This window comes from Ornithorhynchus anatinus, chromosome 21 (genome assembly GCF_004115215.2).
Source record: "Ornithorhynchus anatinus isolate Pmale09 chromosome 21, mOrnAna1.pri.v4, whole genome shotgun sequence".
Classification (NCBI taxonomy): domain Eukaryota; kingdom Metazoa; phylum Chordata; class Mammalia; order Monotremata; family Ornithorhynchidae; genus Ornithorhynchus; species Ornithorhynchus anatinus.
Genome location: NC_041748.1, coordinates 4,774,388 through 4,792,995, shown reverse-complemented (window position 1 = coordinate 4,792,995; position 18,608 = coordinate 4,774,388). Strand labels below are relative to the sequence as shown.

Sequence of the window (18,608 nt, the reverse complement as noted above, 5' to 3'; positions counted from 1 at the left end):
TGCACTTTTTTTTTGGATGCCACGCTGCATCTCCCTTAATGATGATGATGATGCTATTTGTTAAGTGCTTTCCATACAGTGCCCTGCACACAGTAAGCGCTCAATAAATACGATTGAATGAATGTGCCAAGCACCGTTCTAAGCCTTGAGGGTTGTCCCTGTAGGAAGGTACGTTCGTGTCCGTTGCTTGGCTCAGTGGAAAGAGCCCGGGCTTGGGAGTCAGAGGTCGTGGGTTCGACTCCCGGCTCTGCCACTTGTCAGCTGGGTGACTGCGGGCGAGTCACTTCACTTCGCTGGGCCTCAGTGACCTCATCTGTAAAATGGGGATTAACCGTGAGCCTCACGTGGGACGACCTGATGACCCTGTATCTACCCCAGCGCTTAGAACAGTGCTCTGCACATAGCGCTTAGCAAATACCGACATTGTTATTACCCTGTGTCTACCCCAGCGCTTAGAACAGTGCTCCGCACATAGTAAGCGCTTAACCAATACCAACATTTTTCTTTTTTACCCTGTCTCCATTTCTAGAAATAGGACTCTCTCTCTATATACAGGGTGCAGGACTCACACTACTTTATTCAGGAGGAAACGAATGAATCATGATGATGATAGCAGCAAGAGAAATAATGGGATTATTGCAATCACCGTAATGATCGAATTACAGTGTAATTATTGTCATGATCATATTCCCATTCACACCGGCAAAGAGAAACCCGGCACAGCTGAAGCGGCTGATTACAGGGTTCCTCTGTTAAAACGAAGGCTCGGTTCCCCCACCGTGGAATCCCCCACTCTGAGATCACAGTTTCTCGTACCGTCAAAGGTAGAGCGGAAAGGGAAAGGAAAAAGGTGGGTGATGGAAAGGTAAACTGGATCCTCCCTGCCTAAACGGGAAATAGAAAACAAGGGACCTCGTTCAACAGAAGGTTCTGGTTTTCAGGTGTTTCTGAACACTTTATACCAGATGAGAAAATTCTAATCAATCCATCAGTCCATCAGTGGTATTTATTGAGGGCTTACTGTGAGCAGAGAGCAATCGATCAATCAATCAATGGGATTTACTGAGCGTTTTCTCTATGTGGAGCACTGAACCAAACAATTGAGAGAGGAATAGAACAGAATTATTCATTCAGTCGTATTTATTAATAATAATCATGTTGGTATTTGTTAAGCGCTTACTATGTGCCGAGCACTGTTCTAAGCGCTGGGGGAGACGCAGGGGAATCAGGTTGTCCCACGTGGGGCTCACAGTCTTGATCCCCGTTTTAAAGATGAGGTAAGTGAGGCACCGAGAAGTGAAGTGACTTGCCCAAAGTCACACAGCTGACAAGTGGCCGGGCAGGGATTCGAACCCATGACCTCTGACTCCAAAGCCCGTGCTCTTTCCACTGAGCCACGCTGCTCCTCTAAGCACTTACTACGTGCAGAGCACTATACTAAGCACTTGGGAGAGCACGATATAACAATAAATGGACACATTCACCGTCCACAGTGAGCTTACAGTCTGGGGGGGAAGAGGAACTTTAATATATACAAATAAATTACAGGTATGTTCCTAAGTCCTGTGGGGCCGGGGGATGAATAAAGGGAGCAAGTCAGGGTGATGCAGAAGGGATTGGGAAAAGAGGAAAGGAGGCTTAGAATTACGTTCCATGCCCTTAATGAGACTATAGTTTAGCGGGGAAGAACAGTGTCCTAAATGTCTGGAAGAGTACAATAGAGTTGGTAATAAAAAATAATAATAATTGTGGCATTTGTTAAAGACTTACTATGTGCCAGGCACTGTACTAAGTGCTGGGGTAGATACAAACTAATCGGGTTGGACATAGTCCCTGCCTGGGTCACAATCTTCATCCTCATTTTACAGCTGAGGTAACTGAGGCCCAGAGAAGTGAAGTGGCTTGCCCAAGGCCCCCCAGCAAACAAGTGGTGGAGCCGGGATTAGAACGCATGACCGTGTCACTCCCAGGCCCGCGCTTTATCCATTACACCGCGGTGCTCCTCCGGACGCGGGGCGATGCCTCAATACGATTGGCTTTTCACTTGTTTTGATGCGGGTAAATCTGTAATTCTATTTATTTATATCGGTGCTATTGATGCCTGTTTACTTGTCTCCCCCTCTCCCCTCTTCTAGACTGTAAACCCGTTGTGGGTGGGGACTGTCTCTCTTTAGTGCTGAATTGTACTCTCCAAGACCTTAGTACAATGCTTTGCACACAGTAAGCGCTCAATAAATACAATTGAATGAATGAATGGTAGCCACGATCCCTCCCCTCATAGAAAGAGTCTTTGTGGAACTGAGTCATTTCCAATATGTTGGGAATTTCTACTAAATTTCCACGTTTGGTTTCTGGAGGTAACTCTAAGGTCCTTGAGGGCAGGACTCGGACCTGCGTCCTCTATTATACTGTGCTTTCCCAAGTGCTCAGTACAGTGTGCAGCACCCAGCAAACACTCAATTAATACCACTGACTGGTTGGTAGCCGTTTCACGTCTCTGGGACCCGAGTGAAAATGGGAAATGTACAGGTTCCCCGAGAGCCAGATGTCAGACTTCATAGGAAGGGAAGCAGCTTGTGGATAGAGCAACGATCTGGGAGTCAGAAAGACCTGAGTTCTAATCCCGGCTCTGCCATTTGTCTGCTGTGTGACCTTGGGCAAGTCACTTCACTTCTCTGGGCCTCCGTTACCTCATCTGTGAAATAGGGATTGGGACTGTGAGCCTCATGCGGGACATGACCCGTGTCCAACCTGAGCAGCTTGGTATCTGCCCCAGTGCTTAGTGCGGTGCCCGGCACTCTAGACCGTGAGCTCACCGTGGGCAGGAATGCGTCTGTGTTATGCTGTACACTCCCAAGTGCTTAGTACGGTGTTTTGCACACGGTAAGCGCTCAAGAAATATGACCGAATGAATGGCACATGGTAAGCGTTCAACAAAGACCATAAAAAAAGGAAGTGGAAAAAAGCAGTCCTCTCTACTGGGGGCAATAATGATAACTATGGTGTTTGTTAGGCTCTAACTATATGCCAGACACTGGGCTGGATACAAGCAAATCAGCTTGGACAGAGTCCCTGGCCCACATGGGGCTCCCAGTTTCAATCCCCATCTTACGGATGAGATAACTCCGTCCCAGAGAAGTGAAGCGACTTGCCCGACGTCACCCAGCAGTCGCAGGGCGGAGTCAGGATTAGAACCCAGCTCTCTCTGACTCCCAGGCCCGTGAGCTTTCCACTAGGCCGCTATGCCCATGCTTACTCCTGGCACCATCCAGACCATCCCTCCTCAGGGGAGCCCTCGGGCAGCCGCGCTCCGGTTGCGTAACCGCTTCCAGGATCCGTTGTCCAACTCACCCTGCTCATTAAAAATCAAACCTCCAGCCTCAGAAAGAAGCCTGTGTTAGAAAAGTTGAGGTTAATTGGAGATTTGGATGATAAACATGAGTTCTAAAAAGGCAGCTCGAGAGGTTTGCTAAATTATTAACCCCAAATATTGATTTATACCTTTAATAATGTATTTTCCCATAACCATTAAAGTTCATAATATGAAAGCAACAGCTCGCATCATTTGCGAGAGACGAACAAGTTCTTTTAAAGTGGGGCTTTTTTTTTCACCTAATGACAGGAATGCGATAGTATTACAGGGGAGGGGAAAGAAAAAGCGTGCAGTGCAATCGCACCGCGTAACTTGTATGTGCTATGGTGAAGTCTCGGTCTGAATTTCAGTAGCCCCTGCCAGGGATGGAGGGAAATCGACCCAAATCACTCTTGGTGATCAAAGGCCCGATCTCCAGGCAAATCCCTTCCCACTGCCATTCTGGAGCTCATTTATCAATAATCAATCAATCAATGGTATTTCTGCCAGCCTAGTGAAAAAAGCAGGGGCCTGGGAGTCAGAGGACCAGAGTTCTAATCCTGACTCGGCCCCTAGTCTGCTGACCGGACTTGAGCAAATCACTTAACTTCTCTGTGCCTCAGTTCCCTCATCTATAAAAGTGAGGATTCAAAACCTGTTCTCCCTCCTACTTAGTCGGTGACCCCTACGTGGGGCCCGATTATCTTATCCCGGTGCTTAAAACATTGCTTGACACATACTACGCGCTTAACAGATACCATTACTATCAATATTTTCATTGTTAATATTAATAATGGTATTTATTTAGCACTTCCAGGATGCAGAGCCCTGAATTAAGTGCTTGGGCGAGTACAACAGAGTCGGTAGACATGTTCCCTGTCTTCTGTGAGTTTAAAGTCTAGAAGAAGAGCCGGACATTAATATGAATAAATAAATTTACAGCTGCGAACGTAAGTGCCGTGGGGCTGAGGGTGGGGTGACAACCAAGTGCCCAGTGACCAACGGGTTCGAATTATTTTGGACAGAATATCGATGTCTTCACGATGCTGCTCCGGAGTGGCTTCAGATATCAGGTCGTTGTGGGCAGGGAATGTGTCTGTTTATTGTTGTACTGTACTCTCCCAAGTGCTTAGTATAGTGCTCTGCACACGGTAAATGCTCAAAAATATGATTGAATGAATGAAGGTTAGGTATATTTCCATTCCAAGAGGCACAAAAGGCTCTCTTCTGCTCTCCACTGAGAGAAAAACGAGGCTCTCTAGAAAGTATGAGAATTGGAAAGGGCTCAGGTTGCATCATTTATCACCAATATCTCCCTGCGCAAAGCAATTAATACAGTCTGCCTGTGCAGAAAGAGGCCAAGGAGAATTAGTGGGAAAAAATTCCAATAATTCCTGGTCCACTGTTGTCGATGCGGAAAAAGCTCTAGTCCAGAAAAAAAAACAAACTTGTGGGTGGCGTCCAGGCCTCTAGCTAAGGAAAAGATCAAATTACTAAACACTCTCTCACAAAGTTCTCTGTGGGCAGAAAATATGTCTGTTTTCTTGTTGCGTTGTACTCTCCCAAGCACTGAATGCAGTGCTCTGCACACAGTAAGAGCTCAATAAATACGATTGATTGAAGAAGCAGCATAGCCTTGTGGAAAGAGCATGGGTCTGCGTGTCTAAGGACCTGGGTTCTAATCCTAGCTCTGCCACTTTCATGCTGAGTGAACTTGGGCCAGTCACTTCACTTCTCTGTGCCTCAGTTACCTCACCTGTAAATGGGGATTCAATCCTTGCTCTCCCTCCTACTTACAGGGACTGTATCTGACTTGATCCTGTTTGTCTACCCCAGCGTTAAGTGCAGTGTTTGGCACATAGTAAGGGCTTAATGAATACTGTTGCTGTGATTAATTGGAGAGGAAGGGCAAGGTCTTTCAACCTGACACTCAAGGTCATTTTCATTGAGGTTTATCTGTCAGGAATGTAATTTATATGTATTAATGTCTGGCTGCCCCTCTGGACTGTAAATCTGTTGTGGGCAGGGAATGTGTCTGTTTATTGTTGTTCTGTACTCTCCCAAGGGCTTAGTATAGTGTTTTGCACACACTAAGCTCTCAATAAATACGACTGAATGAACTTCACCTATTTTTCTAATTTTGATTCCCTGGCCCTCTCAGACCTGACCACTCTGCTCTCTGGACCACTGAGATAGATGCAAGTTTGTTTGGAATTTTGATACCTCTCTCTCTCTTAAATTCATTTATCATATCTTCTTGGAAACCCTCAAACTGAAACGCTTACATTAAGAAAGGAAAAAAAAAATTGAATGAGTCTTCAAAGGGAACGTGGCATCTTAGCGTTCCTGAAGTGCTTTAGCGGTTTCAAAAGAGTGTTGTTTTGAAAGGGATCGGGGGATGCGGTGCCTTTATGAAATTGATGGATTTAAAATTCAGAAGAGCTCGTTTTCTCTCTGCTTTTAAAGTGTGCCATTTAAGTTGCTTGGCTTCTTAATTTAAGGAGATTAAAAAGCAAAACAAAAAACCGATTTAACATCTCTGAGTTTCCGCGGGTTTAAGTTCTCCCTCCTCTTACACCTTGGCTTCACCTATCAATCCATCAGTGAGTAGTATTTATTGAGTGCTTATTATAAACAGTCAGTCAGTCATACTGTGTGCAGAGCACTGTACTAAGTGCTTGAGAGAGTACAACAGAACAGTAAACAAGGAGCTTACATTCTAGAGGGGGAGACAGACACTATAGGTAAATAAATTACAAAGCACTAGTGCTTGGGAGCTCAAAATAGATTTCTTTAGGGATGATCCCCACCCTACAATCTAGAGAGGAGAGGGACACGCTAATAAATTCCAGCTAAGGGGAAGCAGTGGAGTATATTAATCAGACAGTCATTCAGTAAGTATTTACTGAGGACTTTTCTTTGCTGAGCACTGTACTAAGCACTTGGGAGACCAAGATAAAGAGTGCTTGGGAGAGTACAACAGAGTAGGTAGACACGTTCCCTGTCTTCTGGGAGTTTGATCGTTCAGGTAAAAGACTTCATAAATACTTTCATGAAGAGTCAGCATTAAGAATTCTGCTCCAAAGGCACACACAGAAACCCTGATAAAAACGGCAGAGGGCAAGTCTTTGGTGTCCTTCGCCAAAGGAAGTTGTGCCGAAAGAATCGGAAAGTCCCAGTGGGTTCGGCAGCTTGGCCTAGTGGAAAGGACACAGGCCTGGGAGTCAGAGGACCGGGGTTCTAATCCAGGCCCTGCCACTGGTCTGTTGTGTGACCTTGGAAAAGTCACTTGGCTTCTCTGTCCCTCAGCTCATCTGTAAAATGGGGATTAAGACTGTGAGCCCCAAGTGGGACATGGACTGTGTCCAACCCGATGATCTTGCATCTACCCCACCGCTTAGAACAGTGCCCGGCACATAGTAAGCACTTAACAAATCCCATTTGAAAAGGAATGGATCATTAGGGGGAAAGTTAGGGCTGGGGAATGGAAAGTTAGGGGTATTGGTTGTCCATGAAGGCACCCATCGCACTAATAATGATGTTGGTATTTGTTAAGCGCTTACTAGGTGCAGAGCACTGTTCTAAGCGCCGGGGTAGACACGGGGGAATCAGGTTGTCCCACGTGGGGCTCACAGTCTTCATCCCCATTTTACAGATGAGGGAACTGAGGCACAGAGAAGTTAAATGACTTGCCCGCAGTCACACAGCTGACAAGTGGCAGAGCCGGGATTCGAACTCATGACCCCTGACTCCAAAGCCGGTGCTCTTTCCACTGAGCCACGCTGCTTCTCTATTCCTTTGAGAATCAGCATGGCCTAGGAGAAAGAGCACAGACCTGGAAATCAGAGGAGATGGGTTCTAATCCCAGCTCTGGCTTGAGTCTGCCGTGTAACCGTGGGTCCGTCACTTAACGTCTCTGTGCCTCCATCGCCTCTTCTGTGAAATATGGATTAAATCCTAATCCCTCCCACTTAGACTATAAACCTCAGGGACTGTTTCCAACCTGATCAACTTGTATCCATTCCAGTGCTTGGCACATAGTAAGTACTTAAATACTTATTATTCCTGGTGTTGCTGACAGAGACAGACTACTGGGATGGATGAACCATTTATACACTTATGATTTTATGCCTATCAAACTTTTCCTTTATTTTTTTAAGGAAGTCACAGAGTTGGCCCCTGCCCTAGAAGACTGGTGGCCATTCTGAGGAAAGAAGGAGTAAAGCTGGTAGGCCTAAAATGGAAAATTAAAGTAACACCTATCTGGGCAAAGTCAACTTCAACAAAAAAATACATTTCTTCACATAGAGAACCAACATAAAGAAAATAGATTGCCTTCATCCTTCTGAGATAAAGAAAAAGCGGTGTATTTTAGGAGTCTGGATCAAGGATCATCTGCTATGCTGTGAGTATAATAACGAAAATAATAATAATGATAATAACAGTGATAATAATAATATGGTGTTTGTTAAGCACTTACTAGGTACCAGGCCCCAGGATGGATACGAGCAAGTCGGGTTGGACACAGTCCTCGTCCCATAAGGGATTCAAAGTCTTAATTACCACTTTACAGATGAGGTGAATGAGGCACAGGGAAGTTAAGTGACTTGCCTAAGGTCACACAGCAGACAAGTGGTGGAGCCGGGGTTAGAACCCAGGTCCTTCTGACTCCCAGGCCTGTGCCCTATCTGAAAAGCACCTCTCTAGATATTAGCATGCAGGCAATGAGAATTCTGCCTCAACCTCTCAACCTCCTTCAGAAAACCATCAATAATCAACTGATGGCATTTATTGAGTGCTTACTATGTGCAGAGCGCTGCATTAAGTGCTTGAGAGAGTCCAATAAACAAAGATGGCAGAAAGGTTCCCTGCCCACAGTGAGCATACAGTCTAGAGGGGGAGCTCTGAGTGAGACAGATTATTTCCAACCCAATGGTCTTGCCCTAACCCAGTGTTTAGTACAGTGCTTGGCACAGAGTAAGTGCTAAACAATTTATAATACATAATTTGACGGTATGTACGTAAGTACTTTGGGGTTGAGGGTGGGGCGAATATCAAAGGCCCAAAAAGCACAGATACACGTGCATAGAGAAGGGAGAAGGAGCCTGAGAACAGAAGGCTTAATTAGGGACGTCCTCTTCGAGGAGATGTGACAACCACTGAAAGGTTCAACAGCTTAACTTTCTAGAGGAGAGACAGCAAAAAACCCCTCCAGCGAAGCCAAAGCATCGTTACTGTGTGAGGTAAACTGGATTACGGGACTCAAACCGGGAGAATTCTGGGAGAGACAGGAGAGGGGCTTTCCTTGAGGTGCCATCTTTAGTGTGCCTTTAGACAGTAAGCCGGCTCAGTGGAAAGAGCCCGGGCTTGGGAGTCAGAGATCATGGGTTCGAATCCCCGCTCTGCCACTTGTCAGCTGGGTGACTGTGGGCAAGTCACGTCACTTCTCTGTGCCTCAGTTCCCTCATCTGAAAAGTGGGGATGAAGACCGTGAGCCTCACGTGGGACAACCTGATCACCCTGTATCTCCCCCAGCGCTTAGAACAGTGCTCTGCACATAGTAAGCGCTTAACAAATACCAACATTATTATTACTGTGAGGAGCCCCACGTGAAACAGGGAAGGCAGACACGTTCCCTGCCCGCGACAAGTGAGACTCATGGAAGCGTAAGGCCCCCACCAAGATATCGGGAGGCGGCGAGGTTTAGGCGAAAGACTACGGGACTGTGTCCAACCCAATTAATGCGTATCTCCCCCAGCGCTTCGAACAGCGTTGGACGCCTAGTGAGCGCGTAACACGTCAACAAAAAACGGCTACCTGTTTTGGAGAGTTTTCCGCTACTCCTATTACTGGAAGAGCTGTCTCCCCTCATTAGCACGGTGATCCCTCCAACGCTGGCCGTCTTGGTTATGGCCGGCTTCAGGTTGCGACTGGAGCTATCCGAGTCCGTGCTGCTCCACGGCCTTTGATGATCCGACCACTTCCACTCGTTCTCCGTGCTGCTGTGCCTGCTGCCGGAAGTCTTTCCTGATCCATCCCGATTACCCCTAGAGCACCACCACCAAGAGATACTTGTTAGACATCGTTAATACCCACGGGGACGCACGATGGAAGGAAGCTCCTCTCTTTTAATTATAACAGTGACTGTGGTATTTTTAAGCGCTTATTTCGTGTCTAAGCGCCGGCGTAGACACGAGCAAAATGGCTGGACTACAGTCCCTGTTCCCCATGGGGCTCAAGGTGTTAATCCCCACTTTACAGATGAGGTAACTGAGGCACAGAGAAGTGAAGGGACGGGTCCAAAGTCACGCAGCAGACAAGAGGTGGAGGTGGAATTAGAACTCGGGTCTTTCCGACTTCCAGTCTGTCATATTTATTGAGCGCCAGTACGTGCAGGGGACTTTACTAGGCGTTTGGGAGAGCACAATATCATTATAAATAAACACATTTCCTGCCCGTGAAGAGCTTACAGTCTAGAGGACGATCTTACAGTCTAGAAGTCCCATGCTCTACCCTCTAGCAACTCTGCTTTGCTTTTCCCCAAATCCTGTTCTACCACAGCCTGTGCAAGGAACTGGAAGTCAGGGGACGAGGGTTATAATCCCAGCTCTGCCACTATTCTTTGATTGTATTTGTTAAGCGCTCGCTAAGTGTCAAACACAGTTCTAGGCGCTGGGGTGGGTAGAAGTAAATTAAGTCAGACGGAGAGTCCCTATCCCGCATGGGGATCACAGTCGAAGTAGGAGGGTGAACAGGTATCCCCATTTTACAGTTGAGGAAGCTGAGGCAGAGAAGCAAAGTGATTCGACCAAGGTCACACAGTAGACGAGCGAGTGGCAGAGGCAGGTTTAGAACTCAGATTCTTCTGACTTCCAGGCCCGTGCTCTACCTGCTAGGCCATACTGCTTCTCCATGCTGTCTGCCTTCTGTGTGACCTGGACCTGATCATTCAACTTCTCTGAGCCTCGGTTTCCTTATCTGTAGACTAGGTTCTCAATACCTATTCATCCTTCCCACTTAGACTGTGAGCCCTGTGTGAGACGGAGACTATTTCCAACTTGATTATCTTGTCCCTACCCCAGTGTTAAGCACATGCTCTGTGCCAAGCACTGTACTAAACAGTGCTTGGCACAGAGCATGTGCTTAGCAAATACCACCATTTTTACGATCGTATCGGGGATGGTACATAATCGGTTGGCCCATCTCAGCCAATAGAAAGAGTCAGACGAGCCTTCTAGGTGGCCAGGTTTATATCCCTGCAAGTGAGAGGGAAGCAGTGGATCCTACCAAATCCAATCACAAGTCTCTTCTGATACTTCCTGTGAAAGTCCAACAACCCCGTCTTTAGGAAGAAACTCGGATCAGTCCCACTGTAGGAATCCCTCTCCGTTTCCAAGGATCTGAGACCAACTTGGGTCTCGAGCTTTCAATCTCCGGCAAAGAGCGGGGCACTGGCCTGCAAAATCAGCCCCTCACCTCCTAGTTAAATCATGGAGAGCAGAGCAAAACTGAGTGGCAGGTGGGGTTTGGGCCAGATGTCGCATAGTATCACATGGGCCCAATGTCTGTTGGAGGCTAAGGGGAAGAGGTGGAGCATGAGAGAATTAGTGTCTGGAAGAGAAGATGATTTTTTCACAAAGCAAAAGGTCTTGAACCTTCTGTAACTGACAGGAGGATGACTTCACCCACTCCACCTTAAAGCATTCTGATTTTCAAAACATCCAGCAGGGAAGCAGCATGATTTAGTGGAAAGAGCAACTGAGTTGTAATCTCTGCCTCGCCCCTTGACTGCTGGGTGACCTCGGCAAGCCACTTAAATTTTCTGTGCCTCAGTTCCTCATCGGTAACATGGGGATTCAGTACCTGTTCTCCCTCTATGTAGACGGTAAGCCCCATTGAGACAGGGACTGTGTCTTAATGGATTAACTGGTTCCTACCCAATAGACTGTAAACTAGTTGTGGGCAACGAAGGGTCAATATTGTACTCTCCCAAACGCTTAGTACAGTGCTCTGCATCTGCATAAATATGATTGAATGAAAGAGTGAATGAATACCCAGGTCTTAGAACAATGCTTGACACATTGTAAGCACTTAAAAAATATTATTATTATCATCATCATTATTATCAATGATGGAGAGATTGCGCGTCTCAGATGAAACGTTCTAAGAAAATCAGAAGAAACTGAATTGCTCTGTGGGCTACAAAATACCCACTGGCTCCAAATCCAAACGAACAAACAAAAAATGGAGATCGACAGGCTTCCTGGCCAAAACCCAGGATCTTAAGGTCTGCATAAAAACCGCGTGTGCTATCAAAAGAGAATGAAATTTACATTTTCACTGGTTTCCCACCTGTCAAAAACCCATTTCAATCCCATTTTGAAAAGTTTCCCCTGAATGAAAAGCGGAGGTGATTTTTTTTTTTGTCAGCGCAAAACAACTTATCACTAAGAGTCCTTGAAAGGTTGGCACATCTTTGCAGAAGAGGAAAATGCAAGTGGGGGTGGTGAGAAGTGGGTGGAGAGGAGAGTGGGTCGAACGTTATGGTGTGACTCGAAGCCTTCCTTATTAACACGTGGGGGTGATTTGGGGCACGGGGGCGGGGCACAGCACAGGTACCCAAAAGGAAGTATTGAAGTCTCTTCCATTTCATTTCCCTTTCCTTTTCGGGGTGATTCAGAAGAAGGATCTTGGAGGCCTGGATTAGGAAAGGAAATGTGTGAGGGGAAGAGGACTTCTGAAGGAGAAAACTCCTGAGCCCATGGGGAGAGTCTGGGTCTAAGCAGAGCAGGGTACAGGAGAACAGGTCAACTCTGCGGGTGTCCTCACGATCAAACTCGTATTTTAGTTAGTGCATTCTGGGCAGAGGAGGCAAAATTAACCACTGGTCAAGGGTGAGGAACTATGCGTCCCTTAGATGCCTATGATTTAGTCCTTATTCTGCTCTATAGTCTAATTAATTCAATTGAATTTATTGAGCACTTACTGTAGTCAAAGGTGACTAAATTGGAAGAAATCCCGCTGGAAAAATGCTGAGGGAGGTAATCCCCTCCTCCCACCCAATCACTTCCCGCTCCCAGGGAACAGGAAGTGGTCCGTCAACCTAGGGGAGATGTAATGGTGGATCCTGCGGCTGGGAGATGCCCGTCTTCCGGCCCGGATTTACCGGCCCTCTCACCTGGTGGACACTCCCGGTTGCGCCTCTCATTTCCTCAGAGAAGAGATAAACACCTTCCTCTCACCTTTACAGCATTTCTCACCTCAAGGCAGACCCCAAACAGCCCTCTGGACATCAGAAAATTCCCGATGAGAGCCCATCTGAGCTGCCTGAATCTGCAGAGTAAGTAGAGGAGTTTCTGGTTCCCTCTGCCATCTCTTAATTATTTAGGACGGGATTTCCATAACTGGATCTACTCGAGACTCCGCAGGGGAGTGGAATTCACTATGTTCGGAAACAGTTGAGAGAAAGGGCAGAGCAAAGTCTAGTGGACCTGGTTCGAATCCTGCCTCTACCACTTACCTGCTGTGTAACCTTGGGCAAGTCATTTAACCTCTTTGCGCTGCAGTTTCCTGGACTGTAGAATGGGAATTCAACGGACAGGGAACGTGTCTGTTTCTCGTTGAATTGTACTCTTCCAAGTGGTTAGAAAAGTGCTCTGCACACAGTAAGCACTCAGTAAATATGATTAAATGAATACCTGTTCTCTCTGCCCTCTAGCCTAGAGTGCTGGGAACAAAGTAAATGCTTAACAGACACAATTTTTTCAACTGTATTTGTTAAGCCCTTACTATATGACAGCTACTGTACTAAGTGCTGGGGTAGATACAAACTAATCAGGTTGGACACAGTCCATGGCCCACTTGGGGCTCTCGGTCTTCATCCCCATTTTACAGATGAGGGAACTGAAGCACAGAGAAGTGACTTGCCCACGGTCACATAGAAGACAGGTGGCGGAACCGGAATTAGAACCCAGGACCTCCTGACTCCCGGGCACATGCTTGACCCCCTAGGCCACGCTGCTTCTCCATTTTCACTATTCCACACAGTAACTGATGGAAATCCTAGGCTCCCGTGGTGACAGGTTACTGCCTAAATGACTTTAACTGCCCAGAAAATGGTACTGAACCCTTTTTTCCTGTTGCTAGCTGAAAGGCCAGCTCCCAGATCTTTCTTCCTGTGCCCCTCAACAAGATGGATCTGACCCAGTGAGCCCCTCTTGGAGACATGAAAGGCAGAGGCTGACAGAAAAAGTTGCAGAGTCCTTCGCTAAAGAAGCATGAGTCTAACAATCAGATTACTGCAGTGGTTATTGTCAGGGAACACAGAATCCTATTCAATGGGAATGAATTATAACCTCCCTCTAAGTTTCGAGAAGCACTGTGGCCGAGCGGATAGAGCCTGGGGCCCGGGAGTCAGAGGGACCCGGGTTCTTATCTTGACTTCGCCACTTGTCTGCTGTGTGATCTTGGGCAAGGCACTTCCGTTTTCTAGGCCTCAGTTGCCTCATCTGGGAAATGGGGATTAAGACCGTGAGCCGCCTGTAGGACAAGGACTGTGTCTAACCTGATTAGCTTGTGTCTATCCAAGTGCTTTGTACAGTGTCTGGCACAAAGCACTTAACAAATACCACGAACCCCCCCGTCCCAACACACAGACACACAAAAGAACCCAACTAAGTTGTAAACTCCTCCAAGGCAGGAATCGTGTCTTCCAACTCTGCTGCATTTTACTCCCGGGAGCACTTAGTACAGTGTTCTGCACATAGTAAGCGCTTAAATAAACACCACTGATTGATTGAGCTGAAACAGGCTACCTTCTAAACTCATCTGGGCTGGTTCAATATCCCCCGCACCTATGGGTTCTTTTCTTCTTGCAGCATTGGTCAGTCAGTCAGTTGTATTTATTGAGAGCTTACTCCGTGCAGAACATTCTATGAAGCATTTGGGAAAGTACAATACTACAATAAATGCACACATTCCCTGTCCAAAACCTATACCTCATCACCAGCAAAAGTGAATGGACACTCCTGAAGATGACCCCTCTGAAGGTGAATTCATTCATTCAATAGCATTTATTGAGCGCTTACTATGTGCAGAGCACTGTACTAAGCGCTTGAATTCCCACCTCCATATTCAGAGAAGCAGGGTTGCTTAGTTGAGACATCACGGGCCTGGAAGTCAGAAGGACCTGGGTTCTAATCCTAGCTCCACCACCTGTCTGCTGTGTGACTTGGGCAAATCACTTCACTTCTCTGGGCCTCAGTTAACTCATCTGTAAAATGGGGAGAAGATTGTGTGGGACAGGGACTGTGTCCAACCTGATTACCCATGCATCCACTCCAGGGCTTAGAATAGAGCTTGGCACATAGTAAGGCGTAACAAGTGCCGGTATTATTATTCTTATTAAGAAGTGTGGCTGAAAGGCCGGACGCGTGACTAACAGACCCTTTGATGGTAGTTCCACGTAAAGCTAGAACCACGTTTTTGCCACAGACAGGGCCGATCTCTATTTCTAAGTCTTCCTTCTGATATCCTCTTGCTCAGAGAGAGCCTTGTGTCAGTTGCCTGTTGGGCTGATGGCTGTCCACAGCAGTAGTCTCCCATCAGCTTCTCACTATAACTTGATCTAGTCTATCTCACCGCCGACCCCTCGCCCACGTCCTGCCTCTGGCCTGGAACGCCTCCCTCCTTAAATCCCACGGATATTTACTCTCCCCGGCATCAAAGGCTTACTGAAGGTACCAATCCTCCAAGAGGCCTTCCCTGTCTAAACCCTCTTCTTCTCCCACTCCCTTCTGCGTCACCCTGACTTGCTCCCTTTATTCATCCCCCCTCCCAGCCCCACAGCACTTCATTCATTCAATCGTATTTACTGAGCGCTTACTGTGTGCAGGGCACTGTACTAAGTGCTTGGAAACTACAATCTGGCAACAGATAGAGACCATCCCCACACAACAGTGAGCTCACAATCTTGAACAGTGGGCTCGCAGTCTAGAATTTCTGTCCGTATCTGAAATTTATTGATTTCTATTAATGTCTGTCGCCTCCTCTAGACTGTAAGCTCTTGTGGGCAGGGGTTGCGTCTGTTTATTGTTCTACTGTCCTCTCCCAAGTGCTTAATATAGTGCTCAGCACACAGTAAGGGCTCAACAAATACGACTGAATGAATGAAAGTTTCCTCCACATTGCCTAGTCTGAGGCTAGGCTATTTCTTGAATTGAGCTTGGCTTTCCCGGTGCTCTGGTCCTTGGCATTTTGGATGGAGACTCAGCCAACTTTCCACCTCTGCTCCTTCCTTCATCTGTGTGTCCATCTGTCTCTCAGGAGCCTGGTTTGGCCTGGTGTAAGTTTCAGGAAGTAGATCGCACTTCAGAATGGCAACATTTGGAACGCTAAATCTTGATTCCCTCTTCAACCCCCGTTTCACGTTAGATCCCCAAACCCATTCGTTCTTGGCGTGCCGGAACGAATGTCCGATCTCCGATTAAAGATCACACCTGTTTGACCTAGTGTGCAGTTGCCGAGCACCAGTTGAACCAGTTGAACCAGAGCAGAGAAATGTGACGCTTCACCCAAAGAGACAGCAGCTGGACAAGAGATTTGGATTTTTTTTTTTAAATTCTAAATGATGGAGTTTAAGTATCTGATACTCACAGTAGGTGCTTAAAATAGATACAGGTTAAACACCAACTTCTCAGATTTTGGTGGTGGCAATTTAAAAGTAAAATCTGAGTTCTAACTGAGGGGTTTCACACTGGTTTTTCTGCCACACCCAGACCCAGCATGGTGGAGTGGATAAAACCCGGGCCTGGGAGTCAGAAGATCATGGGTTCTAATCCCGGTTCTGTCCCTTGTCTCCTGGGTGACCTCTGGCAGGTCTCTGTGCCTCAGTCACCACATCTGTAAAATGGGGATTGAGACTGTGAGCCCCACGTGGGACAAGAGACTGTGTCCAACCCCTTTTGCTTGAATCCAGCCCTGTGTTTAGTACAGTGCCTGGTAAATAGTAAGCACTTAACAAATACCGTAATTTTTACTATTATCAGCCCATCGCATGGAGAGCATCCCAACAACATCAGTAGCGTTATCTTCCCTTGGAGGTCACTCTTCATGAACTTGTGTTTGCATAAATGGTCCCTTTTTACGATTAACAGTTGGCCATTACTTTGTGCATAGGCTCCCACTCCAGATGGCTTTGAAAGTATTTACAGGGCACGGTCTGGAGTGAACTAAAATGGATGATTTTCCAAAGTGAGAAACGCTTCACTTCTCTTTCAGTTCTGCACTCCCGAGAGAGAGAGACGGCTGCTATAATGTCATTAGGAGAGCGATATTCCAGTCTTGATGCATAGGAGAGCGGGCAGAAAGAACTAAGGTATTCTGCGAGCTACTTCAAGGAGGACATTCCAAGACCAGGGCGACGGGTGACAGTCTCTTGGTAGCAACAGAGGGCTCTTTAGTAATACTGTGGTATTTGTTAAGCGCTTACTACGTGCCAAGCACTAAGTGCTGTGGTAGATACAAGGTAATCTGGTCAGATGGGGTCCTTGGCCCTCCTGGGGCTCTCAATCTTAATCCCCATTTTGCAGATGAGGTAACCGAGGTAAAGAGAAGTTAAGCGAATTGCCGAAGGTCACACAGCACACACGTGGCGGAGCTGGGATTAGACACCACGTCCTCTGACTTCCAGGCCCATGCTCTTTCCACATTAACTCTCAATCAGCAGCATTTCTTAAGCACGTATTTACAGCGCACTTAACCCATTCCCCAGCCCTTCCCAGTTAACCTTTTCTCCAAAGTGTGCACACACATGCACACAAACACACACACCTCTCTGCTTGTCTAATCATCATGGCCTAACTGATTCTTCTTCTGGTTTTTCCTTGCTTTTTAGAGTCACTTACCAGGCAGTCTATGGATAGTAGATATATATGCACTAGGCATGCAGGATATAGTATAAACTTTTGTATAATACGCCCCGACTTCTGCCAGAACGAGTGTATGTACTATGCACTTTGGCTAGAACGTGGTTGGAAACCTTCATTGGACAGTGCAAACTAGTTTGGTCACAGGACTACAATCTGATTACCCTATATCTACCCCAGTGCTTAGAACAGTGTTCTGCACATAGTAAGTGCTTAACAAATACCAACATGATGATGATGATGACAAACTGCATGTTCCCGTGCACATGTATGCATAGGTGCCGGTTTGGCCACTATAGAGAGTGGAGTGTGAGTTCCATAATGTTGAGATTTGCAAGAATACACCTCCTGCATTTTAGGGGAACTGGGTGTATGCTGAAGCAAAAGATATACAAAACATTATACCTCAGAAACATATAAAAACACTACTGAACTTTAATATATTCATCCCCTATGACGTTAATCCCATTACTGGAAAAGAAAGCAAAAAAAAAGTAATCCATACGAACCTAAATAGCTGTCTTTTCTTATGGGTTTCATTGCATATGCTATTGTCATCCAAGAGCCTACTGAAAATAGAAAGAACGTTTTTTTTTTAGTATTATAAGCCTACAAAATGCTTATTAGATGGCTCCAGCCCATTTAAATGCTCTAGTTCACACTTAAATGCTCTAGCTCAGCTCGCTTAGTCCTGGGATCCAATTCTTTAACTCTTTGCAAAGCATGCATTTTACCCAGATAGGGCCAACGTTTCTCCAACTGCCAAATGAAGCTCGAGTTTTTCTGGGACGGGATGAGGGAGCATTAAATGTCCGGGGGAAGACGAGAAAAGCAAGGAGCTTTCTTGTTTATCGGATCAAATGGAAAATGCTCTAATCTTCCCTTAGAGAGCCATCAAACAGAACACGCTCCTCAAGCTGCGTGCGGCCTTAGAACACACGTGGGACACACAGATACCAGGATGGACCATTCGTGAGCAGGAAGGTACGAAACCGATAAAGTCAAGGGGCCGTAGATCCCGTCAATACTGGGTGGTGGGTTTTTTTGCCTTCCCCACTCCCGAATGCTTCCAAATCGGCAATCCCAATCCAAGAAGATCTCCCTTTCACCGAGCACAGTTCCAGGAACCCATCGTAAGAACCCCTAAAGGCTAGCGGCAGAGATATCCCGTTTTAACGAGGACACATCTTTCTTCCCATCTCCTCAGCCACCCATCCCCAGATCCCCGGAGTGCCGCTATAATGAGCAGGTTTTCTGCCGAGAGGGAATCCGTCGTCTGCCTGGCCAAAGCAGAGCGGCACAGATAGAGAAGTCGGGCTCTTAATAAATCT

General features: G+C 46.6%; 1 protein-coding gene across 1 annotated transcript in view; it reads right to left on the bottom strand.

Annotated features, from left to right (window-relative positions):
• Positions 1 to 18,608, bottom strand: part of ARPP21 (cAMP regulated phosphoprotein 21) — a 191,809-nt gene that overhangs the window by 73,879 nt on the left and 99,322 nt on the right. The window contains 2 exon segments of the mRNA XM_016227816.3: positions 9,170 to 9,399; positions 17,787 to 17,846. Of these exon segments, the coding sequence (XP_016083302.1) occupies positions 9,170 to 9,399; positions 17,787 to 17,846 (290 nt within the window).